At 41.9% G+C, this 21,210-nt stretch overlaps 1 protein-coding gene across 4 annotated transcripts in view; it reads left to right on the top strand.

Annotated features, from left to right (window-relative positions):
* Positions 1 to 18,682, top strand: part of LOC121553658 (protein quaking) — a 100,868-nt gene extending 82,186 nt beyond the window's left edge. The window contains exons 5-8 of one of the 4 annotated variants that reach the window (XR_005997557.2): positions 9,625 to 9,712; positions 10,360 to 10,647; positions 12,189 to 13,146; positions 17,127 to 17,150. Coding sequence is in view for 3 of the 4 variants with exons in the window: in XM_041866941.2 (XP_041722875.1) it covers positions 9,625 to 9,712; positions 10,360 to 10,647; positions 11,338 to 11,441 (480 nt within the window). In the remaining variant the exon portion in view is untranslated. Of the gene's footprint in view, positions 1 to 9,624; positions 9,713 to 10,359; positions 10,648 to 11,337; positions 11,746 to 12,188; positions 13,161 to 17,126 lie in introns of those variants that run through there. The other 3 variants (XM_041866943.2, XM_041866944.2, XM_041866941.2) reach the window with 3 other exon arrangements.
* The last annotated feature ends 2,528 nt before the right edge of the window (positions 18,683 to 21,210 follow it).

The following is a 21,210-nucleotide window of genomic DNA, read 5'->3' on the forward strand; positions in this document are numbered from 1 at the left end:
TGTTTGAACCTTACATAATCAAACAGACTCTTGTTGCTGTTTGGACATTCAGTTGTGTAACAACTTGTTGACCCTCGTTGGCCCTCTATCCTCTCTGTTGCATAAGTCAGATCCTTCATATATTGTATAGTGTAAATGTAGTTGTTAAACATGGTTGCATTTGCCACCATGGTATCTGGTCTCCATGGTGGCAACAGTGGGACTGTTGCGGTAAACATGGACACTGTTTACAATGTGCATTTTAACGAGTGTTCATCTAATTAGCCAGCTAGGTCAATTAAAAGGGGTGCTACAACTCTAATTAACATATATATTGGATTAAGAGCCAATTACACTCATGAAGCTGTAATGCTGAGGTAATCTCTGAGGTGTACTGTGTGTGTCTGTGTGTGTGTATGGTTGCGTGCTTGCGTTTGCATATCTGTGCATTAGTATTTTTATCTTGTGCGTGCATGCGTGCGGATGTGTGTTTGCTTTTGTGTGCCTGTACGTGTGTGTGTGTGTATCCACATGCATATCTGTGTGTGTGTGTGTGTATGCGTGTATGCATGTGTGCGAAAACAAACAGGAAACAGGGCCTTTCCACAGAGTCTTTTCTCTGTACTGATCAGCAGCATCTCTGTGTCCTGTCTCTGTCTCAGCTAGAAGGGAGGGTGGGCGTAGTGCAGTGTGATGTTCAGCTCTACACGCCTGCCTGTCTACAGCTGCACTGTAATTAATGCAAGTCCCTCAGTGGGACTCTCTGGAAGGAAAACCGTTGGCCTGCAGTTGACTAAACTCCCGGCCCAACTTTCTCTCTTCTCTGTCCCTCATCAGAGCCTCTCAAATGGCTGATCCCATTAGCTCCAGTGCCTCCCCCTCTCTTGGCTCTGGTGCAAGTAGAGATGTGTCATAACTGGATTGAAAGTTTGGGGAGAAACTGGTTGTTGAGAAACTGGTCGGAGTATCCGTGTGGTTGGGGAGAGACAGGAAAGGCATGAGAGGATGAAGCGACGCTGTGGCTGGCTGCCAGGACCAAGGAGGGAGGGGAGGGGGATGTTCAGAGGCGGCAGCTGTACTCTGGGAGTGGGATGCGTTCCTGGAGAGTGAAAAAGAGAGAGCGAGAGAGGGAGAAAGAGAGGCGTCCAGTTTCCACATCCACCCCTGTCATTCACCGTGTCCCTCTCCAGCCAATTAGAGCGCAACCCTGCCTGTCCTCCTCCCAAACAGCCAATTGGAGGGGCTGTTTTTATTGTTTATGTCACTTGCTTTGGCAATGAAGCCCCTTTGAATTGAGAGAGAGAGAGAGAGAGAGAGAGAGAGAGAGAGAGAGAGAGAGAGAGAGAGAGAGAGAGAGAGAGAGAGAGAGAGAGAGAGAGAGAGAGAGAGAGAGAGAGAGAGAGAGAGAGAGAGAGAGAGAGAGAGAGAGAGAGAGAGAGAGAGAGAGAGAGGCCTGGCAGTCATTGTGCTACAAAGGTCATAGTGATCCCAGCCTGATGAATAGCAGCAGAATTATTCCTCTTTATGCAAACTGACATAAAAAGCATTCCTCACGGCCTGACCTGAGCAGGCTCCCAAAGGGGGCTGTGCCACTGGACACATACACATGGACAGACACACACACACAGGTCTTCTGCTCATCAAATCGACAGCTCAATGCAGTGGGAAGGAAATCAGTGGCCGACACTGAGACAAAGAAAATCAACCCAACAACTCTGAGTGCTCTTCACCCAATACATCTGATGATTCCTTCTGATTGGGTACAGGATGGTATTTGATCCTAACCAGATTTCCGATGGCAATGAAGATTGTATAGCGTGTGCACACACACACACAAACACAAACAGACAGACACACACACAGACACAAACAGACACACACACAGATATATAGACAGCACTGAGTTTGGCAGTCTGTCTGCATTGACATTTGCTCTATTAAGATCTCAATGGCTGTGGAGTGGCATATTTTCTGCAGTGTCATATTCATCTTGTCATTGTGTTCTGTTCAGTAAATAGGGAGTTAGGCCAGTCGTTTGGGGAGTTTTGACTGTAAAGCACATGTACCTTGTAATGTTCCCTCCACTAAATCAGAAATGAAGGTTCAGTTATGCATGAGAAGCGAGAGTTGTATCTCTCTTCAACATCAGAACAAGGCATGATGATTGAATCTTCTCCCCTTTGAATCCCCTGCATCATCCTTTTAGATGTTTTTGTCTGACATGCTTTTCACAATCTAGACTGAATCACATGTGAACATGCGTTCACCGCTCAAAACGCCTGACGAGGACCAAATCCAATGGAAATGGCATCTGCATTTAGCATAAATCAGTCTAACTAAAGAGGCAAAATGGGCCCCATGTAGCTCAGTTGGTAGAGCATGGCGCTTGCAACGCCAGGGTTGTGGGTTCGATTCCCACGGGAGCCAGTATGAAAATGAATGCACTCACTAACTGTAAGTTGCTCTGGGTAAGAGCGTCTGCTAAATGACGTAAATGTAAAACCATTTGAGCAAAGACATGAGGGATCTGTTGAAAGGGGCTTTTAAGAGTTAACTGTTGCACGGCTAGGTATGTTAGCATGGCCATGGATTAACTGGATCTGAATTCATGGGTTCTACCTTCCCGCCACATTGGATAATACATAGCACTCCAAACCGTAGGCTCACTGCAGGTGCCGATAGGGACAGATAGGAAGGAATAATGCAAAACCAAGAGCCAGATTAAAAGGGTTATCGTCTGGAGCAGATGGATTTGACTGAAATGGACCTTATTGATGTCTGCTGCAAGCTACGAGAAACTGAGCAAGTGTAAGCTGTAACACACCACACACGAACACACATACAAACAAACACATACACTACCGGTCAAAAGTTTTAGAACACAGACTTATTCAAGGGTTTTTCTTTATTTTTACTATTTTCTACATTGTAGAATAATAGTGAAGACATCAAAACTATGAAATAACACATATGGAATCATGTAGTAACCAAAAAAGTGTATATATTTTATTATTGAGATTCTTCAAATAGCTACCCTTTGCCTTGATGACAGCTTTGCACACTCTTGCCATTCTCTCAACCAGCTTCATGAGGTAGTCACCTGGAATGCATTTCAATTAACAGGTGTGCCTTGTTAAAAGTTAGTTTGTGGAATTTCTTTCCTTCTTAATGCGTTTGAGCCAATCAGTTGTGTTGTGACAAGGTAGGGGGGGTATACAGAAGATGGCACTATTTGGTAAAATACCAAGTTCATATTATTTTTATTTATTTTTTATTTATTTTTTCACCTTTATTTAACCAGGTAAGCCAGTTGAGAACATGTTCTCATTTACAACTGCGACCTGGCCAAGATAAAGCAAAGCAGTGCAATAAAAACAACACAGAGTTACATATGGGGTAAAAAAACATAAAGTCAAAAATACAACAGAAAATATATATACAGTGTGTGCAAATGTAGCAAGTTATGGAGGTAAGGCAATAAATAGGCTATAGTGCAAAATAATTACAATAGTATTAACACTGGAATGCTAAATGTGCAAGAGATTATGTGCAAATAGAGATACTGGGGTGCAAAAGAGCAAAATAAATAACAATATAGGGATGAGGTAGTTGGGTGGGCTAATTTCAGATGGGCTGTGTACAGGTGCAGTGATCGGTAAGGTGCTCTGACAACTGATGCTTAAAGTTAGTGAGGGAGATAAGAGTCTCCAGCTTCAGAGATTTTTGCAATTCGTTCCAGTCATTGGCAGCAGAGAACTGGAAGGAATGGCGGCCAAAGGAGGTGTTGGCTTTGGGAATGACCAGTGAGATATACCTGCTGGAGCGCAGACTACGGGTGGGTACTGCTATGGTGACCAATGAGCTAAGATAACATTTACATTTTTACATTTTAGTCATTTAGCAGACGCTCTTATCCAGAGCGACTTACAGTTAGTGAATACATTTTAAGATAAGGCGGGGATTTGCCTAGCAGTGATTTATAGATGGCCTGGAGCCAGTGGGTTTGACGACGAACATGTAGTGAGGACCAGCCAACAAGAGCGTACAGGTCACAGTGGTGGGTAGTGTATGGGGCTTTGGAGACAAAACGGATGGCACTGTGATAGACTACATCCAATTTGCTGAGTAGAGTGTTGGAGGCTATTTTGTAAATGACATCGCATATTATGGCAAGAACAGCTCAAATAAGCAAAGAGAAATTACAGTCCATCATTACTTTAAGACATGAAAGTCAGTCAATCCGGAAAATGTCAAGAACTTTGAAAGTTTCTTCAAGTGCATTCGCAAAAACCATCAAGCGCTATGATGAAACTGGCTCTCATGAGGACCGCCTCAGGAAAATAAAGAAAAACCCTTGAATGAGTAGGTGTTCTAAAACTTTTGACCGGTAGTTTACACACACATTGAAACACAGCTGTGTACTCACAATCGTACGCACGCACACAAACACACACATACACACAATGTTTAAAAAAAAATACAAACACACACACATACACACACATTGAAACGCACACACACACACACACACTGGAACACACACACTACAGTGTCTGTAGCTGGCTTCTGAGCTGTGCTACTGTGTGAGTTGTGTAGAGAGAGAGTGGGCCTTTGTGTCTGTGCTTGGCAGGGTTTAGCTGTAGGATCAGGAAGGGCCCACAGCAGCACTGTCACAGCAGGAGGCAGAGAGGGACTGCAGCAGAGAGATAGAGAAACTAAAGAAAGTATAGCAGAAGGATGGAACCGTAAGAAAACAACCTATAAGGAAGTGGTAGCAATTTAATATATTCCAGAAGATGTTGTTGGGCAGAAAGAGACATCGAATAAACCTTATCAACTTGTCTACCTGACTCTGTTGGTACCTTGTGCTACATGTGGCTAGCCCTCTGGCTCTGTAGCATCGATGACACAAGCACCGGGAAAACGCAACAAGCACAAATGTGACAAGTGAAAACAAATTATCTAACTGAGGATAGCTAGCTAGCATAATGTCACAAGCATGATGAACTCGCCAGTAACTTTAGTTAGACATGATTGGCATGCGAGCTAGCAAGCTAGCTACTGGTAGGGATTAATATTTCCCCCAAAATCTACCAAGTTTCAATACGGGGAATAATTCATATTTATTCAGAGAGTCACGGGAAATACCGCAAAAATCGGAAGTGCCCATTTAAAGCATTTAAAACCAAGACATGGTCACTATGCCAGGGTTCTCCCAAAATAAGATTGTCACTGCGCCACGTTGCCGGCTTGGCTGCGCCACTATGTAAAGATTTCACAGCAAGTGAAACTGATATTTAGTAATAATAGAGTAACTTTGATCACCAATGACATTGTTGGGAATTGCGAAACAGGCCGTTCATAAATTCCGAGCGTTATCATGTTCCTCACTTAATTCAGTGCATTTCAGCAGTAGGCCTAGGCTCTCTCGAAACAGAGCACGCTCAGAATGCACAGAGCGCACCCCAAGTAGGCTATAGCGTTGTTGAATCATACAAACTTTGAACGGAAGTCAAACAAAAGTCAAATGACCAAAGTTGCTAACATTGCTAGATGACCTCCAACGAATGACAGAATATCTCCTACTTGGCAAAATCGAGTTTATTATTAAACAGATAGCAGATCAGCTCATGAATTACAGGGAGATAAAGATAGGAAATTGTTTAATTATCAAGATATCTTAACAGGGACCAACTCTGTAAAAAGAAATATCCATATCTACTCTCATACCGTTTGTTGATCACATTTTACAGACGCTCTTATCCAGAGCGACTTACAGGAGCAATTAGGGTGTGCTCAAGGGCACATCGACAGATTTTTCACCTAGTCGGCTCGGGATTAGAACCAGCGACCTTTCGGTTACTGGCCCAACGCTCTTAACCACTAAGCTACCACTAAGCTACCCAATCACACATTCTCTACTGAAGCTCTCATGGGCAGCAATACGAGACAGCTCAGAGAAGCAGGGGAACTGTTATAGTGATATTTTGACATGCATAGCGCTTTGATAATAGAATAAAGTTAGGAATTTTCATGCGAGACAGGAGTCAGGATTGGGATGATAGGAAAATTGCCTAGGCTTTATATAAGGCTATACAAAACCGTATGGACACCTGCTCTTTCCATGACATTGACTAACCAGGTGAATCCAGTTGAAAGCTATGATCCCTTATTTATGTCACTTGTTAAATCCACTTCAATCAGTGTAAATGAAGGGTAGGAGACAGGTTAAAGAAGGTTTTTAAGCCTTGAAACAATTGAGGGTGAATGGGCAAGACAAAAGTTTGAAGTGCCTTTGAACGGGGTATGGTAGTAGGTGCCAGGCGCACCGGTTTCTGTCAAGAACTGCAACACTGATGGGTTTTTCAAACTCAACCGTTTCCCGTATCAAGAATGGTCCACCACCCAAAGGACCTCCAGCCAACTTGACACAACTGTGGGAAGCATTGGAGTCAATATGGGCCAGCATCACTGTGGAATGCTTTCGACACCTTGTAGAGTCCATGCCCTGACCAATTGAGGCTGTTCTGAGGGCAAAAGGGGGGGGTTCAACTCAATATTAGGAAGGTGTTCTTAATGTTTTTCACACTCAGTGTATAAGGCTACTATGTGAGTCAATAGATAAATAATACTCTTGATTTAGGCAACATTATTGCATGCTAAATGTTTCTGATCAGTGATAGATGAGCAAACGAATAAATGAGCCACCACTTCCACTTGTCCAGCCAGAGATCAATTAACCAAATATACAGACAGAGATTCAGTGAAACAAAATCACATTGATTGATTATCAGACAAGTCACGGGATTTTGGTCGGGAGTAGGACAGGCTGAAGAGCAAAATCCACTTGTATAACATGCTAGCAAAATGTTCTGATTAGCTAATATACAGTATGAGCAAACAAAAATAAAGATGATTATTAGCACTCACCTAAATGTAGCTAACATTTCCCCAGCATAAACAAAAATCTGACATTGATTGATTTATCTAGACGAGTCCCCCACGCTTGTCTCAAAACAGCGCGATGGCGCTGTCCGAATCAAAAAGGTGCTGAAATTATAATCTAGGTGACCACACACGACTATTGCTTTAAATTAGTATAACAGTTGGATATGGTTTTGGGAGTTTCAGTATAAGCAATAATTTGATACATGCCTTCAATTGCGTTAGCCTGCTAAGGTGAGTTCTCCTCTCTCTGCGCTTTTTCTAGGCCCAATTGCTGTTTCCTCGTCTCCTCACTCTGCTGCCGCCTGCCTCTGCCGTGTTGTTCTCAACACCAGTTTAAATCAATATAGACTACTGTTTTCTACAAATCTGGCCTTTTTTCGGGTTCGGGCTTATTTAATTTCTGTGATGTCAGATGAGGCCTGGGCTCAGGCTTCAGCTCACCGAGCTTGGGTCTGACCGGAATCACATTTTCAGTTCTGATGAGAACTCTAAACTGCATTTGGGTCTCGTGTGCAGTCCGGCAGTGTCAATTATGCGTGTGCTTTGAATTTATGCGACTTTGTGTGAAGTAAATGCACTAGGCTAAAGGTTTCCATGCGACAACCTGTTTGGGTAATGTGCTATTTTATTTTTTGCCAATCTGCTGCTGCACATGTTGTTTATTTTGTGGAATTGCATTAGCGCTACATTGGGGAAACAATTATTTTTTGGGGGGAATGTGAAGAGTGGTCCTGGGACAGTCCGGTGTCAATCCCTAGCTACCGGTATGCTAGCTTTCCACTAGCTAGCATCTAACAGCAGGAGAAACAAAAAACAGTGTTGCGAATTGGGCACAGAGCCGCGAGAAGGTTCTAGCAAGTGTATCCCGCTGTCCTTTGACTGTTGATGTTGACTGTTGAAATGTCCCAGGCTCCCAGTGACTGTCATGATGTACAAGTTCATTGCAATTTGCTTTTTAGTGCCATCTGTTCAGTATCTGATAGAGCAGACCCAGAAGGTCTGGGCGTTCATTTCAACGCCCCAGGACGGTCCATTTACTCTGTTCTGGTACGAAATCCTGCAATCTCATTGCTGCAGTCCCCCCTCCCCCCAATAGCAAGCAATGTAATAGCTGGCAATGCAATCCAAGTGCTGGGCGGCAGGCCGAACACCCATAGCTGCTAATGACAGAACAGTAGGTAACTGAACAGCTTGTTTTGAACAATATATTTTTGAAACGTGTACACAATGTACACAAATTAACCACACTTTTATGGACATTTTAAACATAATCCTTGAATTCTATAATATGTATTTTGTTGAATAAAAAACATCACAAGTAGGGCACCGCCCCTAATGCCCTAATGGACGGGCCACCACTGACACAGAGGTTAATGTGAGAACATGACTCACTGGCTACTGCCATTGAAACTGAAAGCTAGAGGGGAGGGCCAGGCAGTCATGGTCAACAGACTCTCACAGGTGCATCCTGAACTAGAACCACACAACATCAGTATACAGACTAACAGTATAGGTGTTAGAGAGCCCAACTGGACTCACTGATATGAGTGACAACACAGCACCACTCACTGGCCAAGGCCAGCAACTACAAGCTTAAAGCAGAATAGAAACCAATAGGAATTCACATTCCTTTTTTTTTTTTTACAATACAAAACATACACATACACATACAAATGACAACTTCACACAAATATCAACTTCATCACACCTTCCCAGACCCACATGCTCACACCCCCAACTCCAGCTCCTTCATCACTCTCCGCCACATTGCCTAAAACGGCACCATTTTGTTTCCCTCAATATTTAGATAATAAAGCACTTGCACATCCACACTGGTTTCCATTGTGCAAGATTTTTAAATCTCCACACCTCCCTAACGTGTTCAGGGATATTATAGGAGAGGCGTGTGACACGGAGTATGCCACTGTTATGTCCTTAAAACTCCACAAATCACACACACACACACACACACACACACAGTATGGGGCTTGAGAATGTACCATGTCAGGTCAATGCCTTTTCCTTCCTCTCATCTTATCTACTTTACCGCATTTCCCCAAATCAAAGTTCCGATATAGGGAAGTCTGATTGCGTTACATTTTCAAAAGTTAATTGTTGCTCCAGGCATCGAGATTAAACATCGCAGTGATGTGAAATAGTTGGACTCTGATGAACAAAGTGTTTCTATGGCAGATGAGCCGATTATAGCTGATGTAAATATTAAAGATGCTATGGCAGATTAGATACCCTGCGGCTGCTGAATCTAGATCTGGTTGGCTGCTGGGTCTTTTCAAACTGCCAACCATTGGCTTCAGTACGCACAGAAAGGCGCACAAAGGAAACAATTGAACAATTTGGGGAGTTTAGTAGATGCTGATAATTGGTGGGAAAGTGTATGTCTGTCTGTCTGTGGTGTAGTCTGGGAGGATACCATTTGGTTGTTCTGTAGATTTGGATGCAGTGTGTGTGTGTGTGTGTGTGAGCTTAGTGACTGTGTACTGATGTGAGAAGATTATGCAGTGTGATCCACGTGTGTTCAGACGTGAGTCACCATTCAATATGTATGACCGTTTCTGTCATTCCAGCACACTGGTGATCTTTATATCTCACATATTAAATAAATCTGTCCATTAAATTGACATTTCAGTTTCCATAGAACTTCATCAGGTTTTGTCTGTCTGTCTGTGTGTTTTCCAGGCAGAGGGAGAGGACAGCCTGAAGAGGATGCAGCTGATGGAGCTGGCCATCCTCAACGGCACCTACCGAGACGCCAACATCAAGTCACGTAAGGATGACATCACCGCTCCCCCTCCCTCTCCCTGGGGGGGTAAGGGGGGTAGGCTCTGACTGACACAGTAGAACAGCCCTTTGTGTGTCCGGGAACTCATGGGTGTAATTCAAACTGCTCCTTTTCTCTCACAACAAGTGAGGAGTGTTGTGTGGTGCCATGCACAGTGGCTGAACTGAACAGAGGGTGCTTTTGGCTTGTCACATTCAGCATTCACCTCAGTGCATTTTCCTATTGGGTGGCACTCGGTCGAGTCGAGTTCTTTGAAGGAGGAAGAGAGGAGGTCTGGCTCTGACTGGGCGTCCATTTTATGTCGCTGAGGGAAATGCGTGCGTCATTCCAATCACATGGTGTTTGTCCTAAACAAATCCCAGCCAGCACTGCTGTGGCAGATTCTAAATCAGTACTAGACATGAATGGAGGCAAGCCTTGAATACCTCTCTCACATAGTGCTAAATGCTGTGTAGTGGAAGCTAAGGCCAGTGTGTCGAACAGTTTGCTTATGTAGCCTGTCCTATTCCTGACTTATCTGATATGCTTTGAGTGTGTCCTATGATATGTGTGATAGATGCTAACTTGTGTTTTCTCCTCCTTTTTCTCCCTACCTCCCTTCTCCTCCTCCTGTGTTTTCCCGCTCACTCCAGCTGCCCTTGCCTTCTCTTTTGCAGCGAACGCCCAGGCGCCCCGTATCATCACTGGCCCCGCCCCCATGCCCCAGAACGCCCTGCGCACACCTACACCGGCCGGCCCCACCCTAATGCCCCTGATCCGACAGATCCAGACCTGCATGCCCAACGGCTCGCCCCACCCGGGTGTCATGACCCAGGGTCCCGAGTCGGGCCTCATATACGCGTCGCCCTACGATTACCCCTACACGCTGGCCCCTGCCACCTCCATTCTGGAGTACCCCATCGACTCCAGCGGGGTGTTAGGTAAGCATGCGTGCCCCTGCGATTGCCCCGCAGCCCCCCACCAACAACACCACCACCACATCCAGTGGAACCCAGCCCCCATGCTGATCCTGCGCCACACCTCCTAAATACCCCCCCCACCCCCCCCACCCCCACCCCCCTTTACTACATCTTTCTTTTCACTATCATGAGACACTTCTCTCATCTAAAAAGCCCTTTAAGTAATGTGTGCATAAATGAACAGGCAGTTAAGTGCTCAACTGGCTCTATGTGAATTACAAGAGGGAGCTGTTTTATTTGGGAAAAGGTCCTTACCATCCTCTCTCCCAGTCCCCGCATACACACGCAGCCCTATAGCTTTGAAAGAGCCACTTTAGAAAATAAGATTAGAAATAGCATATTACCAACACAACGTGACTCCATTAAGAATGCACCCAAAGGCACAGTGTAAACCTGAACTGCTATCAATGCATCAAAATGCCAACAGCAGCTTGTCCAATTGGGTTGAGCACATTCTAGATAGCCAGTCTGTATCGTGTCAGCCAGTAGCCGCCAGCTTTCTGCCCAGTGCAGTTGACCAAGCCTCCAACTGTGTGTCTGGGTGAAGGGAGAGGGGGGGGTGAGTGGGGGTGTTACTGTGAGGGGGGTCGAGGAGCGGCGGAGCCCAGCGAAGATTTCACCCTGTCTCTCTCTCTTGTGTAACCTATACAGCGTCCTCAAAGGCCGAAGAGCTGCCCCTCTACCTTGGGTTTCAGACCTGTCACTTTCCCATCACTGTGCAGCGAGGAGAGCCCTCCAACCGGCCTCCCTTTTAAAGAAACACCCCCTTCCCTCCCTCCTTCCCTCCATCCCCTCACACAACACACACCCACCTCCTCCTCCCCCCACCCTCCCTCCCCGCCACCACACGTTGGACTGGTCGAGGATCGGCCCTCTCTGAACAACCACAAGCCACATGGGGAAGCCTCGGCCCTTCCTCTTTTAATGTCTGTTCAAAGTGACTTGTGTGTTACTGATCAACCCTTTTTGATTTCCTGTCCTGATGATGATGATATATCTGTGTATGATGATGAGGGAGAATAAGCACTGAGCCCCACACTGCTGGAGACCCCCCTTGGGCCCCCCTCACCCTCTCTCTTGGGTGTGGCTCTGGGGCGTCTGGAGGGGTAACATGAGGATGGTGAGGGGTCAGCGGGGGTCGAGATGGAGGGGTTACGGAGCCAAGGGAGTGGTGGGGTGTGTTGGCGACAAGGCACCTGCAGTTAAAGCATCTACTGTAGGCTTGACAGGCTTTATTCACAAAGTGATTTTAGGACTTTCTGTCCCCACACTGACAGTCTTTACTTCACTCTTATCATAATCTTCAGAGAATGATTATTTCACTCAAAACAACAGTCAGAGAGTGAACAACATGGCCCTTTTTTTATATAACGCTTTTTTGTATAGACTCAAACGGAATGTCCTAAAATGGCTTTGGGAATAGGGCCTGGTGTGTGTTGCTTCTCAAAGGACCTCCAGACACTCCTGGCACTAATTCCCCGTTCCCTTCCTTTATTCTATAGGTGTGGCTTTCCCCACGAAAGGCTAAAAGAGTTTCATGGATCCTTACTGAGCCCCTCATCCGATCTGAGTTTTAACACTTATGCGCTTCTGTTTCACAGCGGCCTGTTAATATAATGAACCATGAGCCAGGCCTATAGCAGACAGACAGACATATAGAAAGACAGACAGACTCCCTCACTACTGATGTTTACACTGGCCAAACCTCCCCAAAGAGGCACAGCTCTTTATACCATGCATTATGTGGATGTGGATGTGGATGTGCATCCTGTAAACACACATCCACACATGTATATGTTCACATAACTATACAACTGTTTCACTGACTGTTATGTCTGGGTTTGAAAATCTACACAATACTGTCTCGCTTTACTAATCACTTAATTAATTGCCTTAAAAAAAAAAAAATAGGAGATGTTAATTTTTTATTACTGCATATGTGCCTAAAAGCTTTCATCTCTGGGCTTTGACCAGGGAGTGAGTGATCAGTATTATATTTAAAACGAATAACTGGAGAGATGCACTTCCTGATGCTCAACCTGAGATTATGTGACTAGTAAAGCTCCCCTCTGTGTGTGCGTGTGTGTGCATACATAAATGCCTAATGTCTGTGAATCTGTAGCAAGGACTCAAGTAAACATGGATCCTTACAGTCAAGGTTACTCCATAGTCACGGATGCTACTAAGTCCAATATTTCTCCTTGTTACAACAAAGTATATGAGTATAATTTGTGCCTTAACATGTATTTCTAATGATTTTTCATAATTTTGTTAGATGTTTGGTCATATATAAACCCTGATGATATGATGAATTGAATTGATGGAAAAGGTGAAGGATGAAATTACCTAATCCTTGTTTTGGTCATGTTGTTGCAATCCGAGCAGGTGCAGTGACTGCTAAAGTTCGAAGGCACGAACTGCGGGTCCATCCTTACCAAAGGATAGTGACCGCAGACAGAGGTTAGTTTAGCTCCTATGCTTTTGTGTTTTATTGCCAATGCCTGCTCACTGTTGGTCCTGATCTGTTTTGCAATATGCACAAATTGTTAAGATAGTTGTCCCAGTTTGTGATGTGATGCAACATACTGCACCCCCTTCTTTGTCTTGGCCTCTGAAAACATTTATTTAGGTGATTCTGAAGAATAGTGACCACAACACAGTAGGGTAATGATGCTTTCACTATCTAGGTAGAGACACAAACACACACACCTGCATTTATAAAACAAACTACTCCACTCCATTATTTCGATGACTTTATGGATCTGACATGATGTTGATGACAAATAATGGACTATACCACTTCTAAAAGAAAGAAGATACAATTATCTGTGTTTTAGTTTCCGCCTCTGTTGAACGAGAAGGTTGCAATTTTATGCACTTAAGTCTTCAACTCTTTATTAAGTGGATAATGTAACATTATAATTGATCAAGTATGTCCATTTGTATTTATTTGTTTGCGGAAATTACTTTTGAGAATCTGACCCATTTTATTGTCAAAGACAACACAAAAGTGGGTGTAAACCTGTCATGTCATATTTGTTTTTTCACTGTCTAATTGGACTGCAGTAGCTTCCCATTTTTAATACAGTAATTTGGATACAAAATGAAATTGTTTATTTAGTGTCAAAAGTCTCAACAACGGCCTTATGAGTAGAGAGGGATGGACACATGGTTGGCTTTAGACTGGAAATAGCTTATTCTGCAGATAGGGGAAACAAACACAACTGCCAAACCTTTTACTCTCTAAAGTCGACACATTTCCTGCCCTCTTTTTTTAAGTCCATGCAGAACTTTTACTACTCCCACTGAATATTGAGAATAATTGAGGAAGTTATTTGAGAAGAAACCATTTGTGAAGTTCCACAGGCAACTAGGAATTTGCAGGATCTGTAGTCTACAGTGTCTTCTCTTCTTCATCCTTAGACCTCAGTGTGCCTTGTACAGACACACACTGTGTATCATCACATTTACATTTCATTACAGATAATGACTTGTACCCAATCAAGTAAACGGCTGCAATGTGCCAGGAAATTTGATGCCAATGCCAATTGAAAACAGATGACAAGCAGTATATTTATCAATAAGCCTACATTTTAGTGCATACGTTGAAGTAAAAAAATCCAGTGAAATTAAATGTTCAATAACCAATTAATGAATCACCTTTTTTGCTGCTAAATGATGTGGAACAATTAAAGGGATAGTTCACGCAAATTACAAAATAACATTGGTTTCCTGGAAGCAGTCGGACAACACATGCTTTGGTTTAGTTTCCCTGGCACTGTTTCCACAGTAATCCATTTTGTAATTTGGGTGAACTATCCCTTTAACATATAGCACTGTATGTTCATCATGTACAGTCATTGTGTCGCACTTTATACGTTGTTGGACATTGCTTGAATCCTTATACTCTTAAAAAGAAAACATATTTATGACTATCATCAACATTATCCATCACAGAAATCAGTCCAATTCAGTGATATTCTTTACAAAAAAAAGTTCAGATACACACAGTATATTATACTAACTGTATCTAAGGATATTCAGATTTCACTGTAGATCAGACTGTGAATTGCCTCTGAAAACATTACAGGCCAAATCTGCCCTAAAACAAATAAGTAATGTAAAAAAATAACTGTAATATGGAGTTACTTAAGAAGTGCATATTATTACTAAAAGGTCAAACCTTAATCCATAATAAAAATATGATAATGGTAACAGATAGGTAACACTGACAAAATTAATGAGAAACCAACATCAGATAAAATTGCACAAAGGCCTGTATTCAATCAACCTCTTCATAGGTTTGGGCCCATACTCTGATTAACAGTTTTACACCATTAAAAGTTTGGTCAACACTTTATCCAAACATTACGGTAATACAGTGTAATATGATTGACATTTGTGTATCAGTGCGGTTTGGGGGTTGAACCATGAGGCAGGTGGATTGAGTGCAGGCCAACCAGTCAAACCTGTGTGTTAGAGGCAGGGTGTCTCTGATGGAGGCAGGGGAGGAAGCAGGTGTAAAATGGCGTCTGAAATGTGGGCCTCTTTATCAGCTCATATTGGCAAAGATGTTGAACAGTCTCAATATAGTATCAAATAAGTACATTCATTGGGTCTAGAGATTTATACAGTATATTCTGATTTAGATTTTCCTCTGGATATTTTACACTGCATTTGAAAGTGTTTACAACAGCTCTCAACGATACACAGTTTTCTCAAACTCTTAGTACAGTAAGATTTACAGTCTCTTGTCAATCTGGTAAAGAAGTCACACCTTTCTTCTTTCTTTACATCTGTTGAATTTTGCTTCATTTGAAAAGAGAGACTACGGCACAAATCTTATTTTGCACTGAATGATTTTAAAAAGTAAAAAGCATTTTTCATCTCCTCTGCTCCAGTCAGAAGGGCAGACATGTTTAAAAAGTGAAAACTACGACAAACCTCAGATGATGAAATGAAATGAGTAAATTAATACATGTATGATCTAAGCTGAAGAAGTCTTAAACGGACCACTGTGGAGTGGACAGAGAATTTTAGGGTCCACTTTATGGATGAGAAATTGCCAGAGTATGAATGCATTTATGGAAAAAAAATCCACTTGAGACATTTGTTTTATGTTTTACTATAAGCTTCTTTTTATTTTTTGTTGTTGCAAAGAAAATAGTATATACTTGTGGCTTCTTGAAATATATATATAAATATATATATATATATTAAAAATATAAAGCAGGAATGTATATGAAATGTCAGATTTTACTTGTATTTTGCAAAGAAATAGCACAGATTATTCTAGAGGGCTATTTGTAGGAAAGACAAATATGCATCATAGCAGCTTTATAGCACCACTTTAGAAAATGTCCTATATTTTTGAATATATTTTAGGGCTTTTTACAAAAGACAGGACCTTTTCAGAGTTTATATGCAAGTGCATTTTATATTATGTGTCCTGTGAATTGTTTATTGTCTCCTAAGCTGAGGGTACCGGCTGAAGTGACAGCTTTAGCATGCTCACAGCTTAAACTTCCATGGCTAGTATGCTGTTCTAGAAAATACCATGTAGTGTTGCTTTGTATCATTAAGGCAAAGATTTTCATGTTTGTTGTACATAGAAAACATACTTTAAAAAGGCAATAAAAAATTATATTGAGTAAAAAAACTATACACACTGTTTTGGCCCTAAATTATTTTGTCCACAATGATGTGGTCTTCTTGAATTTCTCATTGTATCCTCTCTAAATTCATTTCTTCTATAACAATAAGACTTATTAATATTCATTTCCATCACTACTAGCCCTTGACTCTTGAACCTCTGAAGGTCTCTAATGACTATTAACAGTCAGTTAGCAATAACTTTACTGACTGTCCAAGAGTATTCCTTCCTCCATCTCATGTTGATCTTTCCCTCTGCCTAGATTTACTGTCTATTCACTTGACTGCTACTAACAATTAGACATACTGTTATTGTCTTATTTACATTTCCTCCTTTTTAACATTTGAGCTAAGGGGGGATGGGGCTGTCGTTCATATTATGTCAAATCATGCTTTCATGATTTTATGACATTGTATTCAAATAGATGAAGAGTTATTCCTGAACTCTTGGATTCAATCAACCCACCATATGAATTGTCCTGTATCTATACAAACAAAAGAATGCATTCCTTTTTTTCCTTTCATTCTCGCTCCTTCGCTCTGGCTTTGGTCAAAGGTGTTGTGAAAGATATGGAAACACATTGTGACACGTAGGTTGGTCAGTTACAGTTATGGAGAAATCGTATGGTGGATTGAATGGATGCAAGGTATAGCTCTGATTAGTTAAGTCATATTGTCATCCTGCTGTCATCAGCTGAGACTAATTTCTATCTCTTTCCTTTCCTTTTTGTTTCTCTCCTTTATTATTTTTCTTTCCTTTCTTGTTTGTTTGTTTCCTAACCCCCCAGCCGCCACTGGCAACTAACCCCTGACCTTCTGACCTCTGAACTCTTCACACATGATGACCTGGCCATTGCCTGGCCGCAGATCAGTTCTCCGGTAGAAAGAAAGAACACATAAAGCAGCCTTGGCTTGTTACAGTCGGTCACGGCACAGCTTCTCATCACCCGAATAATGGACACACTACAATGGCTTGGCGGGCACCTCCTGCCTGCCCTGTCTGCTTAGTAGGAGACTGACCCTGGCTCTAGACCTGCACTGAATCATTGTCAAGCAATAAGGTCTGAAATGCCCCTGAACGAGTCCCCAGCCAGGCAACCTCCAAACACACCACACTCTAAAACACCCTAGTAATGGCTCGTTGGTCGCCTCCTCCGGATTGAAGATGAAGATGGCGACCCCTCCCACCGGCCCAAACCCACCGTACCCATGTCGCCCAGGTGACTTTCCCACTGTCATGGTAACGGAGCTGGCTCTGAATGTATAGCAGCGCGGTGAGGCCTTCTGAGCAGAGTGCATTCACCTCTGTCTCTCCCTCTCTCTCTCTCTCTCTCTCTCTCTCTCTCTCTCTCTCTCTCTCTCTCTCTCTCTCTCTCTCTCTCTCTCTCTCACTCTCTGTCCACCCATCTATCCTTGCCAACTGATTACCCCTCTCCCTTCACTGACTCTATGAAATCCTGGTTCTGTTATGAAATGGAAACTGGGGGGGTCATTTTAGCAGGACTTGAAGAGAGACTAGGGGTCAAACAAGGAGTATCAAGCGTATAGAAGGTAAAGTACCTGTCCCGTTACCTGGCATTGTTGTTGTTTTTCTACCATAAAGGAAAATCTTGCGGTCAACTGTTTGTTTTTTAGGATGTAAAAGCCATGCTTGCCTATCTGCTGTACAAATGTATTGAAATTTTAGATACATGTGTAAAAATGGGGGAGAGAACACCAATGTAAAGAAAACAGACACTTTTATTATACATGGGTGCTCATGGCGAAGATAAATATATATTTTTCAAAAACATAGTCTTTTATACCTTCAAGTATTGTAAAGAGAAATTAACAATTAAACCCTTTATGTCATGAAAACAATCCTGTTTTATTTCTGTGGATGGAGAGGTGAAGACCAAAACAACCTTTCATTTGATTTCGGGGTTGAGCATTTAACTGAAGTGGAAAAACAACAAAGTGCCTTATTATGGTTTCTGATATCTGAATGTGTCATCATCAGCCTTTAAGCAGCAGGCCAGGTCAGTACACACAGTCTGTCAGTCCTGAGATGCCCTAAGATGGAGTCAGTCACCTCAGCCTTGTTGTTACACTAGTCAGACACAGTAGGTCTCCTTCCACCATCATTTAAGTGTGACTAGGTAGATACACAAGTCCTTTTTGGTGGCTCAATATAGTAGTAATATTAATAGTATATCAGTTGTATACCAATACTGTCAGAGTCAGTGTCTAGGGCACTTAGACCCTCTGGTACAATGTCCTGTCAATGTCCTAAAGCAGGGATCATCAACTAGATTCAGCCGCGGGCCAATCTTTTCTCGAGTGGATGGTCAGGGGGCCGGAACATAACTACAAATAATTTGTGGCGTGCAAATTGACCGCAAGAAGCCCAAACAGAAATTATATTTGACTAAAACATAATTTCAAACCTTGCTTACATTTATATATGATCACAAATATCTCTCTATTATGCATGGTAAATTAAAATCACTTGGAGCTGATTTACTGGTGTTTTTACAGTCTTCGGGGGCCAATTAAAATCCCCTGTGGGCCAAATTCAGCCCTCGGGCCACCAGTTGGGGAACCCTGTCCTAAAGGGACAAATATTATTTAAATGATTATATGATAAAACAGAGCTGTAACATGTCCAGTTCGTGTCTGAACTGAGAAAATGATTGGCCTTGTAGTATTTCACCATGTAGCCTCTGAAACTCTGGTTGTCGTTGTCTGTTGAGGAGGGCTTCAGAGTTCCCCAATTATTATATCCAGTAGTATGCTACTCATGCCAGTTCCAAGGTTTTGCACACAAGGACATCTTGATATGCATCATCTTTACTGTTAGAAGTGTTAGAAGCTGTTAGACTGGACTGCCTTATGTAGGAGTTGTCATTGGCATAGACATCCCACTACCCATGCAGCTGACATCCCACAACCCTTTACCATGATGTAGCTCTCGACCACCTATCACATTAGATGAGGACGTGTCTGTTTCTGCCCTCCTGATTTACTTCCTATAAAGGACTATTGGGTCTGTAGTCTCAACGCTGACTCGACACTTGCTGTGTTAATTGTAGGTGAAGGGTTTATGTGATTGTGGTAACTAGTGATTGACTGTAAAGCCTGTGTGTACTTCCTGGTCTGCACCAAAAGATTGCTCCACATCCCCCTCTTTATTTACTATGCAACAGAATGGCCTCTGGTGGTGTATGAAGAGTTTCTGTGTCTCAGATTGTGTCTTCATGTGTGCCATTTTCTTTCAGTTACAGTATTTATTTTTCAGAAATTATTCTGTAGTACAATTGCGTATTATTATAATCAGTAATAAATTATGAATAAGTATGGATTCTCAATAATTATTATGATTATGATTATTGTGATATGTATTATTATAATTGTTATTAGAAGTCATTATTATATGAGATAATGGATTGACTTTGAAGTGAGGCGAATATTAATATTCTACATATAATTTTATTGGTGATAAAAGGATGGTAGCAAACAAATGGTTTCATTGGTTGTGAGTGAAGATATATAACCAATAAACCATGGCATCCCATCCCTTAGTAACGTTACTGTTATGCTATTATCAGAGATCTTTATTTTTGCCATTTTGACAGCATTATTCTTGACCTGGTGTTTTTCTTCTGAGTGTGCAAATCAAGCGTGTTATACTGTAGGATCCCATGCTGTCAAACAACTGATTCTGTTAGTATTTACTCCATGGATTATGTGCAACCATACCCAAATGATTTCCTATGAGAAAACAATATGTGTATTTGCAGCCATTGTTACAAGTTTATAATGTATTTTTCTATCTTATTTTATATGTGTGTAAGAAAAAACATTAAATGACTTGTTTCCAGATTTGAACGACAAAACCAGCTACATTATTTGTTTGATTTGAGATTCTTTGTAGTTGATTAAATCAGTTTTTCCTAATCCTGGTCCTGGAAAGAGGTGCACATTATTATTTTTTGCCCAATAACTACACACCTGATTCCTCTAATTATCAACTCATCATCAAACCTTTTATTAGCAAATCAGGTGTGTAGTGCTAGGGCAAAAACGGAAATGTGCATCCCTTTGGACCCAAAGGACCAGCATTAAGAAACACTGCATTAAACTGACTCCTCGATGAAGCCTTATCTCTATTACTGATTCAGATCATTTAAGTTTTTCCTTTCTTCCCATGTTTTGTTGTGACATGTTCGAGTTAGCCAGTAATATTTAATAAATGTTTCCAAACAGACGTATTAACGAAGAACATCTGTTTTATTACCATTCTGAGGGTACTGGATAACTTTAGAAAGAGAGTCTGCCTCTCAAAAGACTATAGGATTTATTATCATGCATCTGTATAATCTAGTGGTAGTTTGCAGCTATGAAGCGTTAGATGACACATTAATCATATCTATGAAGAAATATAGACTCTCTCTTACACCATTAGATTCAATCAAACATAACAGATGCTTATTTTATAAGCATGTTGTTATCTTAATAGTAAATTATACAACATCCCTCAATTTCAGAGTTTTGAAATAGATTTGAAAAACGTATCTGCTTTGGCCAAAATATTAATCTGTGTTTCATTTCAAACCCTCATAAAATACCCAAGTTGGAAGTAAATATGAGATGCTAAGGTCAATGTTTTTCAGGGTGGCTTTGTTGACTTCACTTTGCTACTCCCCTCTACATCTAGGGTAAAATGATTTACCATAGTTTCTAATGGAAATTCTCTAGATTCATGGAGGGGTCGTATAGAATCCTAGAAAATGTGGACATCCCAGAGGAAGGAAGATCTATCTCACTGGCCTAGAAACCGGAACTATTCTGAGGAGTTTATGGAAAGGTATTGGAGGTAAATACAAGCGGTGG

This window comes from Coregonus clupeaformis, chromosome 37 (assembly GCF_020615455.1).
Source record: "Coregonus clupeaformis isolate EN_2021a chromosome 37, ASM2061545v1, whole genome shotgun sequence".
NCBI lineage: Eukaryota > Metazoa > Chordata > Actinopteri > Salmoniformes > Salmonidae > Coregonus > Coregonus clupeaformis.